The 26839-nt window shown below is 33.1% G+C and overlaps 6 protein-coding genes across 6 annotated transcripts; 3 read left to right on the top strand and 3 right to left on the bottom strand.

The window, feature by feature from the left end:
* Positions 1-2525: 2525 nt before the first annotated feature.
* PGO_082300 (hypothetical protein, conserved) lies at positions 2526-3683 on the top strand (the record flags this gene model as incomplete). The annotated part of the gene is made up of 2 exons (XM_028687452.1): positions 2526-2858; positions 3168-3683. The coding sequence occupies 2 exons, from the start codon at positions 2526-2528 to the stop codon at positions 3681-3683; spliced, it is 849 nt and encodes a 282-aa protein (XP_028543253.1).
* Positions 3684-4132: 449 nt separating this feature from the next.
* Positions 4133-5128, bottom strand: PGO_082290 (microneme associated antigen; the record flags this gene model as incomplete). The annotated part of the gene is made up of 1 exon (XM_028687451.1): positions 4133-5128. One exon carries the CDS (start codon positions 5126-5128, stop codon positions 4133-4135), a length of 996 nt encoding a protein of 331 aa, XP_028543252.1.
* A 2646-nt stretch (positions 5129-7774) lies between these two features.
* Positions 7775-8671, top strand: PGO_082280 (hypothetical protein, conserved; the record flags this gene model as incomplete). The annotated part of the gene is made up of 1 exon (XM_028687450.1): positions 7775-8671. The coding sequence occupies one exon, from the start codon at positions 7775-7777 to the stop codon at positions 8669-8671; it is 897 nt and encodes a 298-aa protein (XP_028543251.1).
* Positions 8672-9374: 703 nt separating this feature from the next.
* On the bottom strand, positions 9375-16379 carry PGO_082270 (hypothetical protein, conserved; the record flags this gene model as incomplete). Its single annotated transcript, XM_028687449.1, has 2 exons — positions 9375-12244; positions 12572-16379. 2 exons carry the CDS (start codon positions 16377-16379, stop codon positions 9375-9377), a joined length of 6678 nt encoding a protein of 2225 aa, XP_028543250.1.
* Positions 16380-20631: 4252 nt separating this feature from the next.
* PGO_082260 (inorganic pyrophosphatase) lies at positions 20632-22091 on the top strand (the record flags this gene model as incomplete). Its single annotated transcript, XM_028687448.1, has 3 exons — positions 20632-21249; positions 21396-21458; positions 21669-22091. The coding sequence occupies 3 exons, from the start codon at positions 20632-20634 to the stop codon at positions 22089-22091; spliced, it is 1104 nt and encodes a 367-aa protein (XP_028543249.1).
* A 967-nt stretch (positions 22092-23058) lies between these two features.
* PGO_082250 (hypothetical protein, conserved) lies at positions 23059-26109 on the bottom strand (the record flags this gene model as incomplete). The annotated part of the gene is made up of 1 exon (XM_028687447.1): positions 23059-26109. One exon carries the CDS (start codon positions 26107-26109, stop codon positions 23059-23061), a length of 3051 nt encoding a protein of 1016 aa, XP_028543248.1.
* Positions 26110-26839: the final 730 nt, after the last annotated feature.

The raw sequence follows: 26839 nt of genomic DNA, 5'->3' as shown, positions 1-26839 counted from the left end.
GACAACGGAGAAATGGGGGCGCGGGAAGGGCAGAAATAAGTAAAATCAAACAAAGTGGAATAAAAAAAAAAAATAAAAATAATAAAAATAAAACCAAATAAAACCAAATAAAACCAAATAAAACAAAAAAAAAAAAAAAATAAAATAAAATAAAATAAAATAAAACTAAACAAAACAAAACAAAAAAAAAATAAAATAAACAAAATAAAGTAAAATAAAAATGATTTAAAACACACAAGATTATATCACATATATGGCATATAATAAACATATATTTAATATGTTGTATTGTGCCTTGCCTGTACGTCCCCTCAAGCATATGCTACTTGCGGGGGAAAAAAAAAAAAAAAAAAAAAAAAAAAAAAAAAAAATATCCATTCGCATTCTATAAATGCGTCCTTTTTTTTTTTTTTTTTTTTTTTTTTGCCTGAATGTTAATAACCTAGCTTGTTTGAAATAGTTAAAAGAGGTTTATTATTTTTATTTATTCGCTTCAAGTTTTCTTCTCTTCTCTTTCCTTCCCTTCTCTCCTTTACCTTTTTTGTTTGTTTTTAAAATGGGAGAGGAGAAAATATCCTTCGAATGGCCCCAATAGCACATATGCAACAAAGTTCACGCGTGTGATAATAGCAACGCCTGAAGTATCATACCACAGTTGCATACATAGACCACCATATAATAAATGGCTTTAAATAAATTCGCTCGTTTTTATTCATTTAAAACATTTCGTTCTGCTGTACACCATACACACCAATGCACTGATAGAGGGAAAATAAATCTAAACAGAACTCAAAGAAAAAAAAAAAAAAAAAAGAAAAAAAAAGACCCCTTTTGAAATTCTCCATTCCAAATGAAAAAGCACAGAATGGATATATTAACAAAAATTGCCTGACCATTACTGTGCTCGCGTGGGAAAAAAAAAAAGAAAAGGAAATCTGAAAAAGGTAAATATAAGAATAACGATTCCAGTATATGTACGAACGTATTCAGAAGAGCAATGCGAGTATAATGGGAAAAAGCAAGAAAGGATGACGAATAAGAAATGAAAAACAACACCTCCTCCTATTCCTCCTCTTACTATGCCACTTTGCATCTTCGTCTACGTTCTCTCATCGGTTCGAATGTATTGAAAGAATGTATTCACTAACGTGTGTTCCACACACCCCATCTTGACCCACTTGATTTGTTCATAAAGCTAACCAAATATTACAAAAGGGTTATTGCATATACATACCTTACACACATACGTACGTACATATATATGTAGGAATGTGTGGGTTGGGAGGGAGTGATGAGAGATAGAGACTATTATCCAATGAAGAAATAAAATAAAAAAAAATGAAACTGTCAAAAAGTATATCCCACTCCGCTTCACAAAAGAGGAATTGTTCAAATAGATTTACATTTTTCAGATATGAAAATGTATACTAGTTTAATGTGATTATTTAAGTATGTTTGTATGCATATGAGTACATAAACTTTTTCCTCCCTACACCCAAGACCACGTTACGCATTCACAAACATTTTTTTTTTTTTTTTTTTTTTTTTTTTTTTGGTTCATCTTTTTACCTATTCGTAAAATTCTCATATTGAGAATATTCGCGAAATAATTTGAGTGCTCATATCATCAGGGTATAGATGGGAGAAGTAAAAAACAGTGAAAAGAGAGAGAAAAAAAAACTAAGGCAGAATAAATAAAAACTGCCTTTTAACGACATTGAGAGATCCATGGAAACACATTTCCTCAGAATGGTCATGGTAATCACACATGTTCCGTAGCATAAAGGTATGAATCGTTCCACACGTTCACATAATTTGCATTTGAATAATGTTTATAATTTGACATAAATTCAACATCATGCAAAAGATGAATATATGATTCATTCGCACAGTCCTTAACACGGCATGTTTACCTCATAACAATTGCAGGGATGCCCTTGTGCATACATTTTTATAGAAGTACACAGGTGTGCATCTTTCAAACGCATGCATGCAAAAAAAAAAAAAAAAATAAAAAAAAATACATACATATATATATATATATATATATATATATATATATACATATCACTTCTTATAGGGTTGTTGTACTTTCCCGCGCCATAGATATTCTTTTGACGCCTTATTTTTTATTTTATTTTTTTTTTTTTTTTTTCACACGTTTCACCTCATGCTCTTTCTGCTCACCTATGTTAATGCACACCATCATCCAAAAAATGCCATTCGAAAAAATGTGCATGGGGGTGTACAAAAGAAATGTGCAAAAATTGTAAGTTTCAAATTACACAGAACAGAAGCAGATGAAATGTACAACACTTGCATATTTTCGTAGACACATTTTTACAATTAATATTTTTTTTTTTTTTCCTTTTTCCTTGCAAAGAGGTTACTGGCTCGATTTTGTTTTTTCTCAAGCTTCTTTTTTTCTTTTTTCTTGCAAAGGGGTTACTTGCTTGATTTTGTTTTTTCTCAAGCTTCTTTTTTTCTTTTTTCCTCCTCTTCATGTTGTTTTAACACAAGTAAAAATGTCAAAGAGGTATGCCTTCAATACTTTTTTCATATTAACACTTACATTGCTCCTATCACAAAATGGTATGTCGATGGGAAAGGAAGATGAGCAAGATCAAGGGAAAGAACTACATCTCACAAGAATAAAAGAATCATATAGCTTCTTGGAGGCATCTTTAAACGGATTGGAGGTTAATGGAACCCATTCTAATTATGAAAATATTAAACGGAAAATATCACACGTTGATTTGAGTACTCTTCATGAGACATTAATAAAAAATTTGAAATTTGCCAAAATGGAGAATATTGTAAATTTGAAAGATGTTATTTTGAACTGTATCACCAAAACGGTAAGTGGACACTCCAAATGGGTGCTCATAAGGGCAACGCTTCGAAGATGAAAAAAAAAAGAAAAAGAAGAAAAGGAAAAAAAGGAAAAAAAAAAAAATAAGAAAGGGAAGAAAAAAAAAAAAAAAAAAAAGTGTGACACCAGCAAGTTGTACCATGCAGCCCACTACAACAGCTCGCACGCAACTGAACGAAACAGTTTTTGTCTGTGCAGAAAAATATAAATTCATTAACATTAACGAATTTAATTTGCTTATATTTTATAACTGAATTGATAACATATTTTCTCGTACCCTAAAATAATCTGGCAGATTTTACACATAACACGTGCAATGGATAGCATTCTGGAAGAAGTACTACAATATGATGAATTTTGCACAACATTAGATAAACATTTTTCATATTTATACGATAAGAACTTAACAATCAAACAAGTAGTAAAATCGTGCAATAGGATTACAAAAAAGAAACTTATGGATAATTATTTATCTTTATATAACGATGATGTTAATACAATTTTGGCTCAATTAAAAGAAAACAACATCAAATTTCAACACTTTGATCAAATTTCAAATTGCTTACATGAATTTTATAAAAAAATTACCTCCTCTTTCGATAAATATGTATATGAAACAACTTTATACAAGGAATTTATGCTAAATTTTAAAGATTCTGGTAATCCTTTAGTTCCTGTTAATAATGTTAAAACATTTCTTAAAACTCTAGACTCCAACACTCCCGAACCAGTAATATTACTTTTCTTTGATGAGCTATTTAACATTTACACTTCCAACACCTTTTCTCGTCCTTGCTTTTACGTTGAATAAAAAGAGGACCCTTCACGCTCGCGGGGCTGGGGTCTGTGCACATTTGTCCGTTTTTTTTAGTTTAACCCAATTCAGCTTAGTTTCGTTCCGCTCTGTTAAGTTCCATTCTGTGTAGTTTCACTCAGTTTAATTCCATCTGTTTAGATCGATTCAGTACGATTTAATTCAATTTAACATTTTATTTTGCAAATATTTACATGAACTGTTCAGAATTTTTTTTTTTTTTTTTTTTTTCTTTTTTTTTTTGGCTAGCTTGAAAAAGCTGGACATGTTATCGAGTTCCAAATTTAGATAAAGGTTGAAAACAAAAATATAAATACGGGAAAAAAGGGGGAATTTCTTTTTTTTTTTTTTTTTTTCTTTACACGTATTAATTGGCGCCTTTTCTTGGTACAGAAGCAGTGATGCAAATGCGTATGAACAGATGAACAGCGAATGAGCTGCACGCACTACATGTAACTGAACTTGCGTATGCCAAAGGTTTCCTCAAGCATGCGGACACTCTTCAGAATGATGTTGGAGTTTATTCTCTTCTCCAGCTGAGAGACCTTGAGGGCGCGCTGCCAGTGCTTGTTAAATAAGTAAATGGAAATAAAAAAAGATGAGACAAAAAACATTTGTGCAAATCTGCTGCTTAGGAGTTTTTTTAATAAAAGGTAAAAAAATCCATTGTTCTTTTTTTTATTATCTTGTATTTGACTAATTGCATTTGAAGCAACTTCTGTTTTGTTATTTATTATTATGTGTTGGGGTACTACCTTTGATGGACCCATTATGGAATGATTAGCTAAAACTTGTTTTTGTAAATTTACGTTCATGATTTGTAGTGCTAACACATCGTTTTTTAATTTTTTAAATTCTTCATATAAAAAGCCTTCTTCCTTTATCACTTCGTTTGTGTTTTTCACACACAAAATTTCCTCACCTTTGTGGCCATACTTCTCGTACTTTGGAAAAAAGTGTTTTAGACACCCATTCCTGTGCAGGTCGTGCATTTTGTGCTCCTGTTTGGTGTGGCTGTCGTGGTTGTTAGGGATGTCGCGATTGTTATGAATTTCGAGATTATTATGGATGTCGCGACTGTTATGGTTGCTATAATTGCTGTGGTTGTAATTGCTGCTGTTGTAATTGCAACTGTGGTTGTTGCTCTGATTCCTGCTGCCTTCTCTGTCGTAAATGGCATTTAGGTCCGAATTCTCACTTTTGATGCTGGCACTTTTCTCATTTGCAAAATTGTTATAGTAAGAGTAAATCAATTGTTCATTTAATTCTCTTTTCCCATGGCTAGTGGTGTGTGTGCTGTTGCTAAATGAGTTTGGAGATGTCCCCAAGTCCATCCCGTTTCTCCTTTCATCTTTTTTGTAATTAGAGCAATTTCTGTAAATACTGTTAAAAATTCCGTTATTCAGCAGATTAAATTTAGTCCTTATAAAATAGTCGTGCATTAGAGATTTTTTGCAGACACCGCTGGTTGTCAATTGGAAATGTGTGCTTCGGTGATTGTCAAATGGAAATGTAATTCTGTGGTTGTGGCAAGGGGTTAAGGGAAAAAAATATATAGGGGAAAATAGAAAAAAATTGGGAAAAATTGGGAAAAATTAGGAAAAATTGGGAAAAATTGGGAAAAATTAGGAAAAATTGGGAAAAATTAGGAAAAATTAGGAAAAATTGGGAAAAATTAGGAAAAATTGGGAAAAATTAGGAAAAATTAGGAAAAATTGGGAAAAATTGGGAAAAATAGGAAAAAAGAAATGCGTCAAATGTAGCAGAAGGAACTGGTAAAATGTGACCCGGCCGTTAAACAAAGCCGTGCCAAAAAAAAAAAAAAAAAAAATGAAAAAAAAAAAAAAAGAACTAAAATGAAAAACTAAAATTAACAGCCACAAGTAATGCACAAAAAAAAGAAAAAAAATGAAATGAAAAGCTAAGGTGAAAAAGTAAAAGTTAAAGCTAAAATTAATAACCCCAAATTACACACACACAGAAAAAATTATCACTAACAAAAGAGTAAAATATATGCAGCGCTGGACAAATCTGATGGATGACAACTGTAGATCCTCCCAACCTACTGATCCAACACCACAAAAAAAAAAAAAAAAAAAAAAAAAAAAAAACAGGGGGAAATTTATAGAAACGAATTGAGCCCAAATAATATCCCAAAATTTTACTACGAAAAAAAAAAAAATTTATTGAGGAGGTACACACACATTGGGAAAATGGAAAGAAGTATGCTTTTCAAAAAAAAAAAAAAAAAAAGAAACAAAAACAAAAAGGAAAAGAAGTAAAATAATATATGGAACCCGAACAAGCCACCTCACCTGACAAACCATCGAACGAACTTAAGTGAAACAAAAAATAACTTTTGCATCAAGACCACTTAAAATTAACCTCTATAGTTGCAAAGTTTATGCGTCCGTGAGGAAATCATAGAAATTCACTAAGCTTTGAGGAAAGTGATTCTATAACTAAAAACGGGTGTGTGTGTTTGTGTGTGTGTGTGCTAGTTGCAATGCGATAAGTTTTATCCCATAAAGGTTTAATCCTGGATGGAGTAGATGAATGTGGTTGTGTGAGAAGAACTCTTCACAAATGTGTAAGTGGAAGATAATGCTACTATGCCATGTACGAATCTGTGCAACTGTTAGAAAATATGCACATATGCATATATACAGTTACACACACGTTGGTATACCCTCATTTGAGATAACGCAATAATAATGATGAGAGGTAGAATTACAAACATTTAACTTTTTTCTCAAAGGACGATGGGAGTAACTTTTCAAAATAGAGAAGTTACATACGAGGGCGTGCAAAGTCGCTACCAGGTAGCGATAATGGCTTAAAAAAAAAAAAAAAAAAAAAAAGGGAAGAACGGACGAAAGGAAGAAAAAAAGATAGAGAGAACGCCCTTGATTACGCTGATATCGACGATGCTGATGATACAGATTTTATGCATGCAAGATAAATGCCAATTTCCTTTCTTTCGGGTGCAAAGACGAATAAAAAAACAAAAAAAGAAATGGGAAAAAAGGGAGGATGGAAAAAATTTACCCATCTCCCTCCTCTCCTCTCAAAAAATCCATTATTTGTCCCACCCATCCCCATGGGCTTTACCACGCTGCGTTATGAGTGTGTGACAAATATGACACATAAAATTGTAAGTACAAAATGGAAAATATTTTAAGCTGAGAAATGTATTATATAGTGGAGAAATTTCATCACACTATTCTTCCGCCTTTGATGCACATATGTTCGTTCATAAATATATGGGCATTCAAGGAATGTTTTCTGTAAAAAAATTAAGGTCTATTTTGTCAATTGAATAAAAAAAAAAAAAATATGCACATGTAAATATACAAACACGCATGGACATATATATATATATATATATATATATCCATGCATGTGTGTAGCTGTATAACTCATTTCGCACACAGATTGGTGTAATGACCCAGTGTTCCTTTGTAAATGTTCATTTCCATTTCCTCAGCTTAAAAAAAAAAAAAAAAAAAAAAAAAAAACATCATGAAACGGTTTTCCTCTCTTGTGTGGTTCAAAAAGTAAATCAGGTTAGAGAAGCAAAAATTACACAAAGTTTCTCTACTCTACACCCGATCATTTTAATCACTTAAAAAATTTCCCACCATGTGGAGAGAAGTTTCACCCCTATCCCAATTATCCCAATTGTGCATCAAAGAATATTTTAGCAATGAGATATGTGCACCTTTATATATACCATGAAACGGGAGGAGCGTGGGTAAGTAGCAACGAAAACTGTTTTGACGATACATTTGCATAAAAAAATGAAAAAAAACAAAAAAATGAAAAATGGGAAAAAAAAAAAAAAAAAATGGAAAAAAAAAAGTAAAAAAACTATTGTTTCTCCTAGTTAATAAAATGAATCGAATCAACCTTTTGCTCCCTTTTCACCACAATTAGAACCAGAAAAAGAGTAGTACTTATATATACATATATGTATGCGTATACACCCATGTAGCACTGTAGTGTCGTAAGCAGCTTACGATGCTCCTGCAAAGGTTCTCTCTTCAGCTGCTTAACTTAAAATAAAAAAAAAAAAAAAAAAAAACAGGATGATCCCATTGCGTATGTCCAAATTTTTAAATCACCAAAAATGGAAAAATGACAAGAGTTCATTGTCACGTATGAAATGTGGATTTCCTTTACCAGTTCGTGGAAATATAACAATACAAAGTATGTGCACCACATCAAGGGGCAAATACCTATTCAAGAATCATAAATTAAACAAGATATTTGTTCACGTAATACAGAAAAAAGAAATGTGCACAAGCAAGACATATAATGGAATACATTCGTTATGTTACAAGTTTGGGATGAATAATAAGAACACATTTCAAAAAAGTAATTTTTGTGTGGAAGAAAGAAATGGTCTTCTTAATTTGTTTAATATATTTAAAAGATTCAAAATGGTAAAGACTAGTTCTTACAGAAGAAAAAGTAGAAGTTCACCAAATGGACAAGGGCAGAAAGCTAAAATTGGAGTAAAACGGTTAAGTGCTGAATATGTGAAAACTGGGCAACTTCTCGTAAAACAAAGAAAAATTATTGCATTCAATTATGAAAAAAAAACAAGAAAAAGAAATTTCAAATATTATCCTGGAGAACATGTCAAAGTTACAAAAAATACTAGTTTAGTAGCTCTTACAAATGGTAGGGTCAAATATACTTTTCATGTTTTACAAAATGTTTTAATTGTTAATGTACTCCCAGAAGAGTTAGACGAATTGAAAGAAGAAGATTTATATCGATATAGAACAGAACATGTAAAGTCTTTTGAAGAAAATAGAAGTTTAATTTATCTTAGAATGAAACATGTTTTTGCATTCCCTAAAAATAAACATACTCAGTTTATCAAGCCACCATTAAAACCTCAATTTTTAACAAAATATGACATCTATGATAATCCGACACTTCGAGAGGTTCCTGTATTGTATCACAAGAGGGAATAAGTTTGTTTCTCAGAAAAAAAAAAAAAAAAAAAAAACAAGTCTGTCAAAGTGTGGGTGTAATTGAGTGAAAATAACTGGAAATGACTGAAAATGAGTGGAAGTCTGTCAAAATCAATCAAACTGCTTTCATGGAATACCTCCATTTATTCCTTTTATTATTTCTCATGGAGAGAGGTACCGATTCATCTTCCCTTGTCCTTTTCCCTTTTGTCCTCTGTCCTCTTTCCTCCTTTTTTTCTCTTTTTTTTTTTTTTTTTTACGAATTTGTTAGAGTAGGAATGATGCTACGTCGGCTATCTATTTTGTGACACATCACATATACATAGCAACATCATACAAACGGAATGGCATGGCCATGTGTGTATACCTCCTTGTTCCTCAGCGTTGTACACAATGTTAGAAGAACTTTAAACATGATAGGGAGGCTGATGGTGATGGTAATTGTGGTCGCGATTGTGATGGCTATTGTGTGATAGCAATTGTGATAGCAATTGTGATATCGATTGTGATAGCAATTGTGATAGCGATTGTGATAGCGATTGTGATAGCGATTGTGACAGCAATTGTGATAGCGATTGTGATAGCAATTGTGATAGCGATTGTGATAGCAATTGTGGGTGATAGGTCAGCACCCTGGGGAACTCCCATTCCCAGATGCTTCTCCATTTTAATGGCATACCTTGCAGTGGTATGAGTCGTCTTCCTAAATCTCCTCAAACATAAGGGAATAATACTGATTGAAGAAAAATGTGTTGTAGATGCAACCCAGTCGTCCGTTTTGAAATTCTCGGATGTGCATAATTAAATGGTTTCTGTTAATATAAAAGTTCTTTATAAAGGTTTGTGCGTCTGGTGATGTTAGTAGAATTATATTTTTTTCAAGTGCCTTGGAGTGTTGATCAAATGTGCGAGAGAAATTCACCAGCTCTTGTTGTGTGTCGGATTCATACGATATGAATGAATCCATGATTCGTTTAAATACATTAACAAGGTTGATAATGGTAAAAATTGTTTTTCTCAAAGATAGAAAATGGGAGGATAAAAAGGAGAAATTAAATATGTGTTCTACTAGCGATTTGTGAAATTCGATTAAATAAGAAAAGCTAGATATTTTTAAAACATTTTGGAAAAAAAAAAAATAATTTCTATAAATATTCATATTCATTACATAGTCGTAAATATATCTAACTATTAGATGCATCTCATTTCTTATTTTGTTAAAATCGTTCAGGATATCATTCAGTATTTTTGCATTTTCCATAAATTTATTTACATTTCTGTTACATCTGAAATGCTTATCCAACCCAATGTTGAAAAATCTACCATTCGTCAGAAACACGCTACAAATTTTCCTCGTCAGGGAGCAATTTAGATTGACATCACTAGCACGACGAGGGACATCTCCAGCAGAGTTCATCACACCCCTTTCTATTTTCTCCTCATCACTGTTTTCACCTGAACCCATCCCATTCGCTATATCATTAATCAAATGTATATACTTAAAATCTTGCGAACGGAAAAAAGTAGAACCCCCTACTGCTTCTGTCTCCTGCTTGTACTGATAAACGAGAGGTTTAGTTAGTTTGCAAAAAATCCAAAAAATGTGATTTAAACTTTGGTGCGTAAAATAAAGAAGAGATGTTAATTTGTACACGCTTCTGTAGCAATTTATGACACGTTCATCAAAAAATATTCTTAACATATGTGGAATTTGAATGCGTATATCGATATAATTAAACATTGTTGAAATGTCTGTACTTGTGAAAAAATCCTTATCCAAATGATAGTGAAGAAGTTTCTTTTGCCAAAAATGAGTTTGAACATTTTTTGTTGTATGTGTATTATTTTGATGAATATTATATGAACGCAAACAATTGTAACTATTATCACTCTTCTTTCCACATAACAAGAGAGACAATGTTTTATAATTCTCCTCCTTTTCATCAAATAGATAGCATTTCAAGAGACATAGGAATGGTAGCAAATTCTTCTTGATTAAAAAACAATATACGAGAATTTTATTTATATTATCATAATGATTCTTAATTGGGATGTATATATTTCTGTATATAAAATAGTTAATACTTTTAATTTCAAACTTTTCTTGATCCTCCTCCATTCCCATCTCTTCCCCCACTGCCATCTGCTCCCTCTCATCATCATTACAGAATTCGTTCGATCTGGAGATAGTGAAATTTCTTGATTTTTCTGAATTTCTCCATTTTTTATATCCTCTGGTAGCTCTCTTCACATATACAACACTGCTAATATTATCCTTATGACCTTTGTAATTTATACAGAACCTTAGCAATTCTCTTCTATCGTAATTATTTTCATCTTTTCCAAAAAGTGTATGTTCAAATGGGTTCAATACACATCTGCTTTCTTCATTCATTTTTATTTCATTCTGAGTAAAACCTACTTGATCATGTCGTTTGATATATTTTAAATTCCCGTTCTTTTTCTTCCATGCCTTACCATAATAATGTCTCGTTGATAAATGAGTATGTAAAGAAGAAGCGGTTGTGTTATCAAAACTTGTGTATAGTGTATCCTCACTGCCACTATTACTGCTGCTTGTTGGTGAAGATTCATCATGTGAATGTTTCTTCAGTTTCAAATTGTGTTTTTTACCCATCTGCCATGCTTCCATTGATTTCATGCTTTGCATAAAAGTTTTTTTAAATCTGTCTGTCGTGGCAGCAGGAGTACCCTGTCTCGATGAGACCCTCTCGTCTGTGCATCGTACTGTATGCCCAAGAATATTCATCTTCTCCATCTTCTCCATCTTCATCTTCTCCATCTTCTCCATCTTCATCTTCTCCATCTTCTCCATCTTCATCTTCTCCATCTTCTCCATCTCCATCTTCTCCATCTTCTTCTTCTGCTGCTTCTGATGACAAGAGCGCAGTGCCGCTGCTTCATTTCTAAAACTAGACATGTTGAAATTCCTTTTCTGCTTGTTCCTTCTCTTACAAATTATGCTTAATTTGTTGAATCCAACGAACCTGCATCTATTGGGATCATTATGATTTTTCTTCATACTTTCTTCTGCATTGTTTTTTTTCAGAAATTTTGATTTTTCATTGTAATCACTATAGCTAGCACTACAGCCAGCACTATTCCCATCATCACTGTTTCTTCCTTGTGGAGTTTGAAGAACATTGTGTTCATTCAGTGTTTTCAAAAATGTAAAAAAATATTTCTGTAACCTCTTATCGATTTTTCTCTTCGTCTTTGTAAAAACGAGCTTTGAATATTCTTCATTGTTCCAGTGTTCAATAAAGACATTTACAAAATTTTCATTTTTTCTACGAACATTTTGCTGATGCAAATTTGTATACAAATTTAAAAAATTTTCTATATTCATGATTGATGAGGTGCATAACAACTTTGAAATGCTTGTCCCGTTTAGGTATACCCTTTGGTTTGAGGTTTTCTCAATTCCTTCTCTTTTTTTTTTCCTTTTTCTTTCATTTTCTAAATTTCTCAAATTTTCTACATTTCCCACTTTGGGTATGGCCATGTAAAAGTCTTCTTCACTGGATGCTCTTAAAATCCTCGACAGCAGACCTAAACGAGGGGTGGTGGTGGAATACTGTTAAAAAAAGGAAGAAAAAAAAAAGACGCAGCAAAAACAGGTGCAATAAAATAGACACAATAAAATAGACACAATAAAGCAGGTGCAATAAAACAGGTGCAATAAAACAGGTGCAATAAAACAGATGCAATAAAACAGGTGCAATAAAACAGATGCAATAAAATAGACGCAGCAAACCAGAACATTATCACAGAGATCACATTTAGCTGCACGTGGGAATGTGGAAAGTGAAAAAAAAAATAGTCCTCCATCCACGCTTTGCTTAATCGACATGTACGAAGCACTAGAAAATATCTTACCAGCATCGTACGTCATCTCGATGAAATATTTCAAAAAAACGGGAAGAGAAAGGAATGTGTCTGACATTAGAAACTCCCTGTTGTAGTATCTGGTCCCATTTTGAAAAACAAAAAAGAATTGATGGGCAACTTCCTTACATATCATATATTCAAAGTGATAGTCTTTGTTAATTCCAAGATAGACGTATGCATACAGGAAATGCAAAAGTGGTTTTATTATTTTCAAAAAAATGTATCTACATAGATTTTCCAGGTTTGTTTTCCTCACACTAACGAACAGATAATAGTACTTATACACATAACTAAGCAATTCACTTCCTCTTGGAAAAATAAATAAGTTCTTATCATAACCGTGTGAAAGATCTCTGATAGATGCATTGGAAAAGATGTTATTACTCTCAGCAGTGGTGATTGTCTTCAACCCGTGTACTTGAGCCTCCTTACAGTAGTGTTCGTGTGAAAGACCATAAATAATATTCAAAAAATAATTATATTCAATTATCTGTTTCTCGTTTGAAATTCCATTTTCTCCTCCCTCCTCCTCTACATTAGCAGTAGTGGTGTTGGTCGAAGTTTGAAGTTCATAAAATGGAAAAAATTTTTTTTTTAAAATTTCGTGCTTATCAGATGCATAACTTGAACAAAGAAATGCCAGGAATTCAATGCACTCCAAGTGACTTTTAACCGTATTATATATTTCTAAGGGAGTGCTTAAACATTCATGTATAATTATTTTTCTTATATTTTCATCATAAAAGTGCATATAATTTGCAACTGCATTGACAAACGTGATGAATACCTCTCCTAATGGAATTACGTCATAATCGGGCTGTGTCCAACAATTATGCATTTCTTTTTTTTTTTTCACATTTTCTTTTGGTTCGTTTGTCTTTTTCTCTTTCCCCGTTTTATTTATTCTGCTCATGCTGCTTACTTTGCTCATGCTTCTTGTTCTGCTTATGCTGCTTACTTTGCTTACTTTGCTTATTCTGTTTATTCTTTTTTTAAATAAACTGTTTTGCGTCTCTGCATTCTGCTCACCCCAACATTTGACATCCATCGTTATGTTTTTTTCATTACTCCAAACAGCACCCGGGTTTTTGACTCTACTTTTAGTAATATGTTTCTTTTTGCTACCCTTATGAAACATAATTTTTGAAAAGACTCGCACAAATAGTTTAATGTATCTCACGATTGTTCCAATTTTCGAAAAATAAAAAAAGAGATGAATATATTTTTGATAAAATGGGGAAGAAAAATAATTCTGAAATGGTTTAAAGTGAAGCCGTAAAAGTTTTTCATTTTTTTTCTTTTTCCAAAAAACTATTTCGTGATTGACACAAATGACATTTTTACTAATGTATATATCACCTCTTTTTAATTTTTTCAGTTTTTCTTTCAACGTGATTGATCCATTTTGTTTTGTGAAAGCTTTACTTCTTTTCATTTCTCGCACCCTCCTCCCGTCCCGAGTCTCTGTAGTGGTGCCACCGGCAGTGGCCCTCGAGGTAGTAGTGTTAATAGCAATGGTAGTGGAGTACTTCGTCTTATGATGAACTGAGAACATGTCACTTTCATGCCCTAGTAGACATGCCATGATTTGATATTTCCACGTGTTGATCATGTTCTGATTCTGCTTTGAATTGTTATTATTAAAAACAAGATGAAAAAAACGTTTCATAATAAAAAATCGATACTCTTCAATTCTGTTATTTATACTATAAATAATATTTTTGTGTAGGGTAACATAAATGCTATTAATGATACTTAAAAAATTCCTTTGGTATTTCCCTTTCTTTCTTTTTTTTAATATTTCTCTTTCTATTTTTTTCAAAGCAGATGTGTCGTTTGTATAAGATTTATTCCACAGGTAGCGACCCAACCTTTGATTGTCCTTCCTCTCGCTATTCTTACCAATGTTATTACTACAACTATTAAAGCAGTTTTTAGCACTATCATTTGCACTATCATTACTCCTATCACTGTCTCCTTGAACATTCAGATGATTAAAGAGATGCTTCCACCACTCACTATAAATTGATTTTCCCTCGAGTCTCCACTTTACACATGAGTATGAAGCAACGGTTCCACCTTTCATATCCAGTTCTTCTTCATCTTGATAAATGTCTTCACCTCTAAAGGAAAATATTTCCTTTGGTCGGAGCATTCCCATGGATGTGTTGTTTCTTTGGGTAAACGTACTTTCCATGAGCACCTCACACTCGTTAGAATCATTCAGGGTATTACAATTCCAACCATTTTCTCTTAATTTTTTTCCACCACACATGTGATAATTTCCTCTTATCGAATCCATGACGAGAACCTTCTCTCCACCGATAGACGCCTTACCTTTATGAACAAAGGAAAATAAACTCTTTCTATGTTCATCCAGAAATGCATCATTCACATTTGCACTAAAGAGACTGAAGTTGTAATAACAAGCTTCCTTTATGCTTTGCTGAGATTCATGAAAGCTCATGTCTTGCTGTCGCAACTGTGGTGCATCTATTCGATTTGAAAAACGTGTGAAGATACTTTTATTTTGGTATAGAGATATCATGTTATGTTCCTTTGAATGTGTCAAATGGTTGAAATTTCCATCATGTGTCTGAATTGATGTATCATTTATGTCTAATCCTGCGTTCTGATCACGTAAGGGAAGTGTATTCCAAAGATGGAAATTTCCATGAATGTTATTAAAAATTTCATTATTTCGAATATCATCAATATGCGTATTCACATTTGTTATTTCTCTGCCGCTGGGAGATGTCATAAAAATATGCTTACCACACATAAATGTTAAACTATTAAATTCATTTAACTTGGAAATTAACTTAGATGTAAATTCATCCTGAAACGACAAAATAAAATTACACAAAGTGTCATATAAATTTGCATTCAAATCATAATTTAGTTCATTGAAATTTATTTTTATTTGCAACCGAAATAACAAGTTGTATGACAATGTGGAAATGTTTCTAATTCGTATATTTTCCTCAAACTCGTTTAAATTATACATGTTTTTTTGTTCTTTTCTTTTTTTTTCCTCTTTCATATTCGTTCGTCCAGTATGTCCAATTTGAATGAATGAATTTTCCTTGTCTGCTTCCATTTCATTAACACTGTTATATATTGTAATGTCAGACAATTTCAGCAACAAATTCAGGAATTTCTCATGACATGTGAATTCTAAAACAGTTTCATTCTTTATTAACAACTTGTCTAAGGAAAAATAAGATTTTATATACAAATACAAGCATATGAAATCCAAATAATACTTCCTATCTAGGAGTAAAAAGCAAAAGTACATAATCGATGTGTATAATTGCGAGAATTGGAAATCTCTTGAGTGAATATTTCCTAGATGAAAAAAATCTTCCCTGGGATTTCCTCTCTCCTCATGTTCATTCTCTGTCAATCCATATTCTATATTACCACTTTTGTCTTGGTCATTTCCAATCCATTTGTAATGTCTTTTCAATACTTCGTAAAAATTTGATACTCCCACACCTGCACACACATCGAATGCATATTGTTCATCTACATACTTCAAGTCATACTTATACTTATAATTGTAAAAAGTGTTGAAAAGTAAAAAATTTACTTTTGTCTTATACAGTATGTTAGTGTATATAAACTTTTTTATTTCCAATTTTATTCTTTTTAATATTTTTTCATTCCTTATAGGATACGAGTTAGTTTCAATGCAACACCACTCATCGATTATTTTCACTAATGATAGATTAGATGAATCAATTTTCCCATTTTTATTCCTTAACCGGCTATTCCTCTCTTTCTTAATGCACATATTCGGGTTCATCATTCCTTATGTCATTCAAGCGATCCTGGAACATCAGTTCGAATGAGCGAACGTTTTACATCTAATGGGACAGAGCATCAGATCTTGAGAATTCTAGATCCTCCAATCTGATCTTATCAAATATGCTTAATTTCGTTTGTACATGTGCTCAAGGGGCGAAGCGGTGAAATGGGCCGAGGTGAAATAACGAAATAGTATAATAGTATAATATTATGATAAACTAAAAATTAACATTTCACGTCTTTTCCCATGCATGTACCAACTGCATTTTGAAGAAACTTCCCTTGTGGAAATTTAAAATAAAAAGAGTGACAAAAGGAGAAAGGTGCATGTCCAATTTTGCACAATAAAATCTATGCTATGACGACTTACAAATTAAAGCGGGGGAGGGGAGGGGGAGAAATATTCGTGAAGAAGACTCAATTTTTTTTTTTTTTTTCTCTCTTCTTGCTACTTAACAAATACTTTAAATAAAACCATCAAATGGATATTCATTAAAACATGTATATTACAAATATACATATGCGAGTGCATGTCATATGTGTGTATGTATAGATATAAACCAACGCTCCTTCGGTTCTACCAAGCCGGTTAAATTTTCACTTACAAAAATAAAGTAAACCTATGTGGAAGATAAAAAAAAAAAAAAAAAAAAAAAAAACATGGTGGGGGAGAGAGCAGTAGGATCGAATCTAGTAATAGCAATACAAGTACTACTGGTATTTTTTACCAAATCGTGTTCTCACTTTTTTTTTTTTTTTTTTTTTTTATTTATTACACATGTGTGCATAAGTATATGTACAAGTGCATGTATTTATTCTTTTGCTTTTTTTTTCTTCATTTTTGCTCCCTACATATCAATTTTGTGGGAAGAGAAAAATATGAATAGTTTGAATTATGAATCATCACAAAATGGGAGGGAAATACTCTCCTTTGCGTTCCACGTTATGAGCCCAAGGCGTCAAACTAATGACGAGATTATTTTTTGACGCGATTATTTTTTGACGAGATTATTTTTTGACGAGTTCATTTTTTGACGAGTTCATTTTTTGATGAGATTACTCTGTATCCCCGTTCGTACGTAATCATATGCACACATAACTTTGCATGTACGAGTGTATGTATGTATGTATGCATGCATTTTGGAACACACATAATGAAGCAAAATTCACAGCTTGCATTTCCCAACCATGAACTCTGAACCATGAACCTAAATCCACACACACATATACTCCCCTTGCTATTCTGCCATATTTTAAACTAATTGCATGATTGCAACTCATTTCCAAAGTATATTTCCATTTAGACACCTTCAGATGAAAGGATTGATCTTACTGTTCATGTTATTTTATGGATCTAGGGGTGAGGACAAAAATATATTTTCCTTTTTCCTTCCCTCTCCCCCTTTTTTTTTTTTTTTTTTTTTTTGGGAAGTCATTAATTCTCATTAAAAAAAAAAATTAATCCCAAGAATTAACTTGCGTGTGAATAATGGCTGTCTTTATTTTAGCTTATCCGATAAGAGAGGGAAATCAAGTTACACTTATCGTGACCTTTTTGTTTTTGGGCAATACATGTGAAATGTTAATATGTGTATATGTTTGTATATGTGTGTATATGTGCGTATGTGTGTGTATATGCATGTATGTATATTTGTGCATGTGCGAGGAATACACTAATGCACAATTTCTCCCGTGCCCCTCTTGCATACTTAACCACTTCCACCCTTCTCACCCAATTCGAAGGAGTGACAAATAGACTTAAAGGAAGCAACGCCATGGCATTCTGGAAAGCACAGTGCTTCCTCCTCAAGAGGAACATACAAGTAAGGCTTCAAAAATGGAGTGAACTTCGAGTGTCGAAATTGTTGAATAGTGGGAAGTGATACGAACAACGGAGCGAAAAATGAAACAAAAAGTGAAACAAAAAGTGAAATGAAAAACGAGAGCGCGAATGCATGTGCATGCGAACGAATAACACTATTAAGTTACATACCCAACTATGGAATTTTTTTTTTCTTTTTTTCTTTTTTTTTTTATAAGCACTTTTCACACACGATTTTTAACATACACAATTTGGTGTGCTATTAATTTTTGTAGAGCGGGGGATGCGGTGGAAAAAAAAAAAAAAAAAATTTCTCATGTGATTCTACTCCTGCTGTCCTCTCTTGCACTTGAATTTGTTTTCACGTTTGTATTTATTTTTATCTTTTCTTTTATTTTTGATATTCTGTTAACCCTTATTTTTACTTTTACCTTAGTCTCCATCCCCAAGTTAAGGGAAAAAAAAAAAAAAAAAAAAAGGGATGGAAAATGGGAGTAATAAACTCCTTAGTGTAAAATTAAAACAAGTACTACAAGTGTGAAATTAAATGTTCCATTACAGTGTGTAAAGAGCAAAATATTTATGAGGACTAAAAAGGAAAATGTGCATTTTTTTTTTTTTTTTTTTTTTTTTCTTTTTCGTTTTCTAAATTTTGGAATGTAAATGCCTTTATTTCCATTCTGGATTGACATGTGTAAGTGATGTATGCGTGCAGCATACGTGAGCCAATGTATATGTACTTGTATGCATATGTACATGTATGAATGCCATGCTGTGGTTTTTTTTTTTTTTTTTTTTGAGAACAATATATATACAATCTGCACGACATATGTGGCACACTAGTTAGGATGAGCACAGCAAAAAAATAAAATAAAAATAATAATTAGCCAAATTTGTGTTTGCGGAATCAGGTTATTAAGCCGTGCATATACTGAGTCCTACTTTTCTATACAAAAACGGGGGAACCACATCTTTGTGTTCCTCTTAGGATGTTGTGTATGCATGTACGAGACGAAATTTTAAATAAGTGAAAATATTTGCAGTGAGAAAAAAAAATGGAGCAAAATAAAGCAAAGTAAAATATAAAATGAGTGTGAGAACGCGAAACAAATTGGCGACACAGAGGAAAAACACTTTAATGCTTAATATCCGGTGTTCCAAAAACACACCCCTGGGCGTAAGCACGTTTTTACGTGTACCCATAGAGTATGCTTACAAGTGATTTTCATGTGAAAAATTCCTTAATTCATAGGTGTAAATACACGTGTATACATATATATATATATATTTTTCCCCTCCCACAATTTATTCGCAAAAGCAGGAATATCTACAACTGTCCGCAGTTTTTTTTTTTTTTCCGTTCATATTTCGTTCACCTTTCATTCGCCTTTCATTCGCCTTTCGCTCATTTTTCTCTCATTTTTCGCACATTTTTCGCACATTTTTCGTTCATCTTTGACTCATTTTTCTACTTTTAATTTCTTCTCGCGCCCCTTATTTTGTGCACGTGATACACACACATGTTATCTGCGGAAAACGTATTGTATTTGTTGGAGCGCATCGTGTCGCTCGATATACATGCTCTTTTGTACCTAACTATGCTTGGACAAGTACCAGTGGTTTAAAGTGAAATAAATAGGGGAAAACGAAAGAGAAGTTCTGCAAGTAAAAACCTTCGTAGTTGTAGCAGCAGTTGTCGTTATCAATGCACTCTCTCTCCCTCCCCCCCAACCCCCTCTCTACATTTTTGTTTAATGATTCTTTATGCCCATATACGTATGTAGACAGATGTAGTTTGCTTTTTATGTGAATACGTTTGCAATTTATTTTTTTATGTCCATGCATCCAACAAATATACCTTCTCGGAACTGCTACACATGCAAAAGAGTGAGACCTTGGCACATACTGCTGCATCATCGATAAAGTGTAAGTTTACCTGCACATGTGCGAATTCATATATACATATTGATAAATGCAAGAATTCTCCTTCAGAGGATGTATATATATATATATATATATATATATATATATATATATATATATATATATATATATGCATATATCCATGTGTTCCCTTGCCCTCGTTTTGAGATACAAGCATTGTGATAATACTTGATGCGGAGTTTGTAAATAGGAATTATCTTTTTCCTTTATTTGGGAATTATAAAAAAAAAAAAAAAAAAAAAAAAAAATATTTGAAAAAATAGCTAGCTATAGTGCAAGCAACCATTTTTTTCATCTACATTCACCTGAACAGTTCAGAAAAAAAAAAAAAAAAAAATCCAATTTGTGCTCCCCGTCCCTCACCTAAAGACATATAGACACAGACAAGCATCTACATGTGCACACCATAATCTGCACGTTCATCCCTCCTTTTCAGAGAAATATAGACGTCCGACATTTCAGCAAAAGAAAAATGAGTAGAGATGTGATAACCCCAAGTAATGGCGAAATGCCAGGAAGGGAGAAAACAAATGAATATCATGTTGAAACAAATAAAGAGCTCCAAGTAAATTTAAATTTTCATAATAATAATATAATTTCAAATATATTTTCGAATTTAAGTTTATTCGATCATATTTCTAACATTTTTACAATTAATAAAAAGACATATATGTTAAAATATTGTAATAAGTTGAATGAAGATAATTTTTATATTTCTTATTTTCAAAAAATAAATGACAAATTTATGCAAATATCACCATGGCATGACATTGATTTGATGAATGAAGATGGCACATATAACATGATAGTCGAAATAACAAAATATAATTATATAAAATTGGAAATACAGTTAACAGAAAATTTTAATGTAATTAAGCAAGACACGAAAAAGGGAAAATTAAGATATTACCATAACTCAATTTATTGGAATTATGGTGCATTACCCAGAACATATGAGTACCCGAAGCACATTTATAGCATTCGAACTAAGGATAATAACGATTGGTTTTTCACAGGAGACGACGATCCGCTCGATGTAGTAGACATAGGACACAACTGTCTCAAGATGGGGCAGATTGTTCCCGTAAAGGTAGGTTCCTTCCATACGCACTGACTTATTTGTACATCCGCACGTGTGCAAATCCTTATATTCGCCAATATTTTATTCCTCTCCATATGTCTCCTTTTTCATTTTTTTTTTTTTTTTTTTTTTTTTTTTTGGGTGGGTGGAACCAGATTCTGGGAGCGTTTACGCTGATTGATGAGGGACAACTGGACTGGAAAATCATCGCCATAAATGTTAGTAAAAATAAAATATATTTAAAATACTTTTTCCATGATGCAAGTTACTTCTTCACGAGTTGCATATTTTCGATGCCCCCTTTTTTTCTCGTGATCACGTTAACACGTGCTTATACAAACGAACCAGTTAGCCAACTAGTTAACTAACTAGCTAACTAACTAGCTAACTAACTAACTAACAAATCGCCCCCCGCTCCACCTTTGCAGAAACACGACAAACACTTCGATGAAGTGAATTCATTGGATGATGTTGAGAAATACTATCCCCACACACTGAACTTACTGCTGGAGTGGTTTCGTTCATACAAAATGGCAGAGTCCAAAAAATTAAATATCATATCGAAAAAATTGTATACCAGAAAAGAGAGTGAAGATTTAATCAAAAAGACACACGAATATTACTTAGAATTTGTGCGTGATTTAAAGCAGTACGAATCTGATCGAATTAGTGAAAGTACATGTGAAGTTAGCACTAAACAGCCATCAATTTGTAGTCAAATCAGTTTCGGCAATTTTCCAATCAAGACACAAGACGATTCTCTGCATAATACACTTCTGCAGGATATTAAAATTTCATACCATATGCCAGACCCAATGTACACTCCAAATGAACACATATGGATCCCCTAAACTGTGGATCCCCTTTTCCTATCGAATGTCAAGCTGGAGAGACGATCAATGGGCGATCCCACATGTTAATGGTTTTATTTGCCACATTAGTGGTTTCGATTTCGGTTGCACTTGCCACGTTTGCGGGTTTCGATTTCGGTTGCACTTGCCACGTTTGCGGGTTTCGATTTCGGTTGCACTTGCCACGTTTGCGGGTTTCGATTTCGGTTGCATTTGTTGTTGGCTTAATGGCTGAGCTCGTGTGTGATGGCCCTCGAGGGGGACATGCAAAAGTGGGCCCCCAAAATTTGACACACCTCTCCCAAGTTTCTAACGGGCGTGATCATTTGCATTTCCCTGTCATGGTCATACTTTAATTCGATATTGCACACGTAGATACGTTCAAATTAATTTGACTTTTTTGTTTTTACCAACTATTCACTCATTTCTATTTAAAAAAATTCCTCCTCCCCAAGAAAAAAAAAAAAAAAAAAAAACTCGAAACTGTTAAGATATTCTTCCATAATAATATTAATACTATTAATATTTAAAAAAAAAAAAAAAAAAAAAAAAAATGCAAAACTTAGTTGACCGATGGTCACCACTTTTAATGGTCTATGTGCGCACTTATGGAGTACGTCCAGCAGGGATAATCTCCACCGTTTTTTTTTTTTTTTTTTTTATTTATCTATCTACTACCTATGTACTACCTATCTATTATATGTCTACTACCTATCTACTATCTATTTACTACCTATCTACTACCTATCTACTATCTATTTACTACCTATCTACTACCTATCTACTATCTATTTACTACCTATCTACTACCTATCTACTATCTATTTACTACCTATCTACTACCTATCTACTATCTATTTACTACCTATCTACTACCTATCTACTATCTATTTACTACCTATCTACTATCTATCTTCCGTGTGTGTGCACGCACGAAGTTGCTCTTTTCTTCCTCTGCGCGGAACACTCAAGATGCTTTAAATATAGATCCCCACATATACCTGTGATTATTATCTTTGTAAATGTTGTATATTAAACAATATTCTCTTTTCATCATTTTTTGAATTTGGTTATCATCAGAATAAGTGATATCATATAGAGGGAATTCGTCACTCTTTTTATTTTGATTCACAAGTTCTATCTCATTTGTATTATGAGATTTGGTGTCCCAAGCAGTTTCATTATCACTCAGAGACCATATCGAGTCTGAGCTATTAACCGGATGGTTGAAAAAATCCTTAATAATGGTATGATTACATATTGAAAGAAAAAAGAAATGGTTATCCATGTCGATTACAATGTCTTTTTTAGTAACATATGGTCGTAAGGGAAAATATAAAACAAATCCATAAATATTTTCTTTCCACATATAATATTTTGCTCTCCCTTCAATTTGTTCACCAATGTCATACCCTTTTAAACTTTGCTTCTTTTTAATATTATCTGTATATCCTCTACTGAATTTATTTTCACTTATTTCTTTTTTGAAATTATCAAAGTATTTTTCTGTTCTTTCTTTTCCTCCTTCGTCTAGCTGTGGATACAAATCTCTCCACATATAATGGTTTGGATCATACTTCATTTCATTTTCTAATTTCTTCATCAAAAATTCGCTCTTTATTCCAATGTCCTTTTTCGATTCATATTCTTCCGTTCTTCTCATTATTTCTATTCTGCGCTCGGAATGGGCAACCTCTCCCTTTGCACCAGCCGCTAAGTTTTGAGCATCCTCCCCATTTTTAGAATCCGCCCCATTTTGAGCATCTGCCCCATTTTGAGCATCTGCCCCATTTTGAGCATCCGCCCCATTTTGAGCATCTGCCCCATTCTTAGAATCCGCCCCATTTTTAGAATCCGCCCCATTTTTAGAACCCGCCCCATTTTTAGAATCCGCCCCATTTTTAGAATCCGCCCCGTTTGAATCCTCAAGTTTGTTTTCTTCTGTGGCACTTCCCACCCCCGCGGGTGTGCAAACCAAGTTGGTGGAGGCCCCAGAGGAGTATGACTGGAGAAAGGAATTAGTCTTTTGCTCATCAGAAAACATCTCTGGAGTTATTCCCATCCATTTCTCATTAATTCCGTAAATATTGCACAGATAAATTTCCATTTTTACCCAACTTTCATTGGTAATTACATCATAAATATTCCTTTCTTCATCATTTGTTAGTTCCTCATTTGGTGATAGTCCACGAAAAAATAAATTATTCCTAATATAGAAAATTGCTTTTTCTAGCTTTTTCATTGTTAAAATACATTTTTGTATAATATTATGACTATACATTAGAGGAAATTCAAGCATGGTTGAATTTGTGTTCTTATTGTTTAAAATAATTCGATCATTATATGTATCATAGATGTTAAACTCCACAGTTACATTTGACTTCATGTAACGCTCCTTGTCAATGTAGGTGTCTAAATCACAATTCAAAATGGGGTTTGATGATAGCGTTTCTGTTACTTCTTTATCTAATTCGTCGTCTAATTTTTTATCCACATCTGGATTTGTGACTTTCTGTTTTCTTGAATCCAATATTTCATCTTCCCCTTCAGTCACTAGCTGTTTCAGTATGTTTCCCCTGTATAAAGCGAAAAAATATTTTCTCAAATTTTTTTTGTTGTACAGTTTTAGAGGCTCCATTTGTGCTTCTTCTTTCTTATCATTCGCTTTATTAAAATGAAAATGGTTAAAAATTCTTTCATTTTTGTCTTTGCTGTAACTGTCCGAGAGGTCTTTCTCTAGTAAGAACTCTCCTTCCATCCCATTCGCATGTTCACTAGATTTGGCATGTTCACTAGATTTGGCATGTTCACTAGATTTGGCATGTTCACCAGATTTGGCATGTTGGCTTAATTGGCCGGGTTGGCCTGATTGCACCCCCAATTGGGCCAATTCTGAAGAACCCTTTAATCCAGGGTCGTTCCATTCTTTCCGTTTGGAAGGGGTTAATCCAACATACGCACTGTGCATCCATTTGCACACAGCATCAACTAAACTCTTGGAATTAACATACACATTTGCCCCATACACATGTTTCAAAACATCATATATTCCTAGATCTAGTAACTTGTTGGAGAAAACATCTTCTTGTCCTTTTAAATTTTCGATAACTTTTTTTTTTTTTTTTATTTCTCTCTTTTCGATCACATCATCTTCTTTACCTTTAATGTAATCTTCTGCTCTTTCCATTGCTTTGGCTAGATTTTCTTCATTCATTCTCTTATCCACCTTTTGATTGTCTCTTTCGTTTTGGTTAACTTCATTGTGAGAGTCCATATTCATGTTTTCATTTCCCTTCTCTTCATCATCTTTATCATTCGAAGGGCCTCCTTCATTTTTGTTCCGGAAAATATGTAGAGTCGATGCTTCCCCCAACTTTTCTTTTGTCCCTTTCTTTCCTTCATTCAAATCGGTGTTATTAATCCCAAGTGAAGCTTTATCATCTGTCTCCTTACTCCCATCGCTGCTCCCATTGTTACTGCTATCGCCACTCCCATCGCTAATTTTAGCGTAAATGTTTAGTTTTCTCATTCCATTTCTTTCGGTCTGCCAGTTTTCACGTAATGAAAATGCTGCCCATTTGTTGATGCTGTGGCTTCTCTTATCGAAGTAGTGGCAGCAGTAGCAGCTGGGGTAGAGGTCGTGGTAGTTGTAGTAGTGTGTGGGTATACATTTCCCTCTGTAGATGTAACATATTTTACTTCCCCTCTTGTTTGAGAATCCTAACTGTTTCTCTTCTTTTGGCCAAGTTTTATCTTTTCCTGATGGATAACAGGGTCGACAAAACTGGAATGCACATGTCCTGGCAAGTCTTCTTGAAGAACTAATTTCTTTATAGTTTAAACTGGGAAAAGGTGTGATAGAGGAACCTTTTATGTAACTTTTTTTTTTTCTCCTATTTTTACATGCACTTCTCTTTTGAAAAATCAGACTTAAATTTAACTTATCTTGGTCAATTATACTTTTGCATGAATGGAAGAGAATCACACATATACCCACGAATATGTATAGCTTTTTCATCCTCATGTGGATCAACCTCTTAAATCTTTCATAATCTCTATGTTCTTGAGGTTTAACCCTGTCGTATACGCGTGCGTACGTACATGTACAAGTACATACATAGGTGTATGTGCCAAGGTATGCTTTTTTTTCCACGTTTTCCGACTACTTTCTCTTGTGACAAGTCCCCTCCAAAGGTATTCACATAACACGGAGGCGTGGAAATGTTCTCTTTTTTTTTCTCCCTTTTTTCTTTTCTTTCCTTTTCTTTCCTTTTCTTTTCTTTTCTTTCCTTTTCTTTTCTTTCCTTTTCTTTCCTTTTCTTTCCTTTTCTTTTCTTTTCTTTTCTTTCCTTTTCTTTCCTTTTCTTTCCTTTTTATTTTTTTATTTTTCGAGTGCCAATTTTCACGTGACACAATTATCTTTATGCTTGTGGAAGGTGCCAAATGGGGAATCCGATATAGTGCTATAAATAAAGTTACCCATTTAGTCATAAAACCAGCATTCTATTATGAGGACAGATACGTGCAATAATGAGTAGTTAACACCATTTGAAGAATCATATTTCCATTTTTGTATAAAAAGAGATAGTGAGAAGTTAAGATACCTTTATCGATGTTGTCTCCCCCCTTCACAATTAATTCTAAAGGGGTGCACCTTCATAGCATTCACAAAGCATGTCATTCCCCGAACTAAATTGCTAAACATGAACTCTTTCATGTGTGCACATATATAGAACTACATGCACAAG

The sequence above is a fragment of the Plasmodium gonderi genome (assembly GCF_002157705.1).
Source record: "Plasmodium gonderi DNA, contig: Chr08, whole genome shotgun sequence".
Classification (NCBI taxonomy): domain Eukaryota; phylum Apicomplexa; class Aconoidasida; order Haemosporida; family Plasmodiidae; genus Plasmodium; species Plasmodium gonderi.
Note: the sequence above shows the minus strand (reverse complement) of the source record. Positions and strands in the feature narration are given on the sequence as shown.